The 4,109-nt window shown below is 40.7% G+C and overlaps 1 protein-coding gene across 1 annotated transcript in view; it reads right to left on the reverse strand.

The window, feature by feature from the left end:
- Positions 1-48: 48 nt before the first annotated feature.
- The window catches only part of SARC_04178 (hypothetical protein), a gene marked incomplete at both ends in the record, with an annotated part of 15,843 nt that continues 11,782 nt past the window's right edge, over positions 49-4,109 (reverse strand). The window contains 6 exons of the mRNA XM_014302000.1: positions 49-58; positions 305-452; positions 1,081-1,282; positions 1,920-2,058; positions 2,827-2,897; positions 3,539-3,793. Coding sequence (XP_014157475.1) covers positions 49-58; positions 305-452; positions 1,081-1,282; positions 1,920-2,058; positions 2,827-2,897; positions 3,539-3,793 — 825 coding nt within the window. The remainder of the gene's footprint in view (positions 59-304; positions 453-1,080; positions 1,283-1,919; positions 2,059-2,826; positions 2,898-3,538; positions 3,794-4,109) is intronic.

Consider the following 4,109-nt stretch of genomic DNA (forward strand, 5'->3'; position numbering starts at 1 on the left):
TACACACAGAGAGAAGACGTCGTCGACTAGTACGTCGTACGTACGTTATTATTTATTACTATATATATATATATATATATATATAACACACACACACACACACACACACACATATATATATATATATATATATATGCATATATATATATATATATAAATATATATATAAATATATATATATATATATATGTATATGTATATATAAATATAAATATAAATATAAATATATATATGAACATAAAATATAAATATCAATATAAACATGAACATGAAACATAAACATAAACGTATATACATAACATACCCCTGCATAATATGTTCACGATTGCCGCGAGCCTTGTCTACATTGCCAGTATTGATCCTATGTTCTTGGATACGTGGTGGTACGTTTGTTTGCCGTCCGCGCACAGGCAGTGACAACTGGTGACTCAGTTGCTTCGTCACTGTCCGCCCTAAGGCAAATACGTTAAGGGAAGGTAAGACCAAGGACAAAGCATCACATACCATACAGCACGTGATAGCTACGCGCATGTACAATATGAAACAAGTAATATGCACACATATGTATAATATAAAACAAGCAATCTGTACACACATGTATAATAAAAAACAAGCAATATGCACACATATGATGATATGAAACAAGAAATATGTACACATGTATGATAAAAAACAAACAATATGTACACATACATATAATATAAAACAGGCAATAGCTACGCACATATATAATACACGACAAGAAATATGTATACACACGTATACCATGACGGAGACACTGCCCATACGACCAGACTTTCAATACACACAGGTGTAGTTCTAATACACACAGATGTACATTTAATACACACAGATGTACATTTAATACACACAGATGTACATTTAATACACACAGATGTACATTTCATACACACAGATGTACATTTCATACACACAGATGTACATTTCATACACACAGATGTACATTTCATACACACAGATGTACATTTCATACACACAGATGTACATTTCATACACACAGATGTACATTTAATACACACAGATGTACTTTTAATATACACAGAAGTGTTGTGCGCTTACCTTTGGTTTTGAGTGACGCAGTCCTGCCCAGATGCTCGCTCGTAATCGTCTGCGGCTTGTCACTGTAAACCTCGCCTGCTGGTTCATTCGCCCTACTGCTCCCGTTGCCATGGTTACCAGGCCTGACCTTGGAAATGGCCGAGTGCGAATATGCACTGCGTGCGCGTGCCATGCTTCCAGCGGTGTGCGACTGTGCCGTATTCTGTTACGTTCGATAGAGATAAGTGCATGTGGGATGGATATGCAGTATATAATAAATGGACGTCCTGAGATCAAGAAAAGTGCATATGGGATGCATATACAGGGTATATTATATATACACTCGTGTATTGGGATGTTACTCGTGTTCGAAGTATGAAGAGTGGGGTATGGATGTGCATACAAAGCTTAACGCGTGTAGAACTCTCAATCTCTAAGTAACAAAGAACAGAGAAACACACACACACACACGCACATTATATATATATATATACACATATACATATACATATATATGCATATATATATATATATATACACACACGCAAACATATATATATATATGTATATATAATATCAATATAATAAGAAATAAGAAATAAGAATATAATAGGATATACCTAAGTGTGTCCTGTGAGCTAGATCCAGTGTAGATTGACACTCTTCTAAACAATCACATCTTGCTACACGTTCGGACAATAAAACTACAACCGATAAAAACACAAATGGAGCGAATAAAATACCACATCTTACTTCAACTAAAGCCACTTCACAACGTATGAACCATAAAGACACTAACTCTGTGGCAGATGTCGTTTACCAGGTCGTTCATGACGTTTACTACCAAGTCTCAGACTCACCTTTAGCTGAGCTGCCGTCGTGGATCTCATTGGATGTGAGGCTTTATTCGTAAATGCGCTGTGTCCGTTACTTCGCGCGCCAAAAAGAGCGGCCGAACTTCGGGATCCTTTACCAGCCGTACCAGCTACAGCGCCAGTGCTGCAACGTGGACATGCAAAATAAATGAATATAAAATAAAAACCAGATTTTCTGGAAATTGGGATTCGAAGACTCCGTTGACGACTGCATCTTGCAGAGATATGAATACGCACACGCCATTGTAACACACACTCACACTACACACACACCCTAACGCATCCATCAAAGACCGTATATAAACTCTCCATCGTACACAGATATGAATACACACACGCCATAGTAGCACACTCAAACTACACACACTCTAACGCATCCTTCAAAGACTATTTATAAACACTCCATCGTACACAGATATGAATACACACACGCCATGGTAACACACTCAAACTACACACACTCTAACGCATCCTTCAAAGACTATTTATAAACACTCCATCGTACACAGATATGAATACACACACGCCATGGTAACACACTCAAACTATTCACACACTCTAAACGCATCCATCAAAGACTATTTATAAACACTCAATCGTACACAGATATGAATACACACACGCCATAGTAACAACCGCTGCTACTTCCACTTGGTACTTGTTGTAGGGGTGAAACCCTAAACCCTAGTACGCTTGTGGGTATATCCCGCATACCAGCACCCACTCCAACTCCCAACAACACCCACACTCCCATGTTACCGACTCATAGGCTCATCGGCCAGTCTATCCATCGCGTCAGTCCGTGCACCCCGTCCCGGTATTGCGCAATACATCCCGGTTTCCCGTACATGTACATGACACACACAACAACTGCGTATACGTATACACTCACCTCCTGTTAGTGGGGGCTTGGCCCGGTCGACCGATTCGCATAGCACTGGCAGGGCGTGTGGACACGGAGGACTGTGCACAGACATTGGGCGAAGGTGTAGGTAAGCATTTGTGCGGGTTTAGAGTTTAGGGTTTAAGATTGATGGGTAAGCTCATGCGGGTGTTGAATGTCGGATGTAGATAGCGAAAGGGATGTACCTGTAATGGCGATACGTGTATGTACGTGCATGTATGTATATGTGTAGTATGTACGTACATGTATGTATGTGTGTAGCATAGACGTGCATGTAGGTATGTACGTGTGTAACACAGACGTGCACGTAGGTGTGTATATGTGTAGCATAGACGTGCATGTAGGTATGTATGTGTGTAGCTAGGACGTGCATGTAGGTAATAGTGTAATATGTACGTGCATGTATGTATGCATACAGTACATACGCGCATGTATGTATGTGTGTAGTATGTAGATTTATGTATGTATGTGCGTAGTATGTAGATTTATGTATGTATGTGTGTAGTATGTACATTTATGTATGTATATGTGTAGTATGTACGTGCATGCATGTATGTATCTGTAGCATGTACGTGCATATATGTATGTATGTGGTACATACGTGCATGTATGTATGTGAGTAGAATGCACGTGCATGTCTGTATGTGAGTAGAATGCACGTGCATGTATGCATATGCTTCATACATGTATGTAGTCCTACCTTCATACGCACCGGGGTTGCTTCATTCGCAGCCATCATAGCTGGCTGTGCATGTGTGCTTGTGTGTGCTTGTGTGTGTGCCTGTGCCTGTGCCTGCACTCCTCTGGCAGCGTAAGGGCTGTGGACAGATGTTTGTGTGCGTGTTGTCATGTCTGTGCGACTGATATCCTTGCGGCTGATGCAGGTGTTGGCGTCTTCTAACCCCAATCCGTGCTTGATCCGTTCACGCTGTAACATTTCTTTGAACTTGGACGGCTTGAGACCGACAAACAAGCTGTTTAGGGCGATCGAATGGAGGGGTTAGGGGTCATTGCTATGCTACTAAGTGGAATATACCCGAGCGCACAGGCATGACACACTGATGTGTGTATGCTACAATGCATGTTTTAGGGTTTGAGTTACTGATGTGGCGCTTTCCGAGGTACTATATCTCAAGATCACTTCATCTGGATGGGTCCTGTATAAGGCGTTAAGTACTACTTGAACGCTTTACGAAGTACTACATCTCAAGATCACTTTGTCTGGATGGGTTCGGTATAAGGCGTTAAGTACTACTTGAACGCTTTCCGAA

Source organism: Sphaeroforma arctica (assembly GCF_001186125.1).
Source record: "Sphaeroforma arctica JP610 unplaced genomic scaffold supercont1.227, whole genome shotgun sequence".
Lineage (NCBI taxonomy): Eukaryota > Ichthyosporea > Ichthyophonida > Sphaeroforma > Sphaeroforma arctica.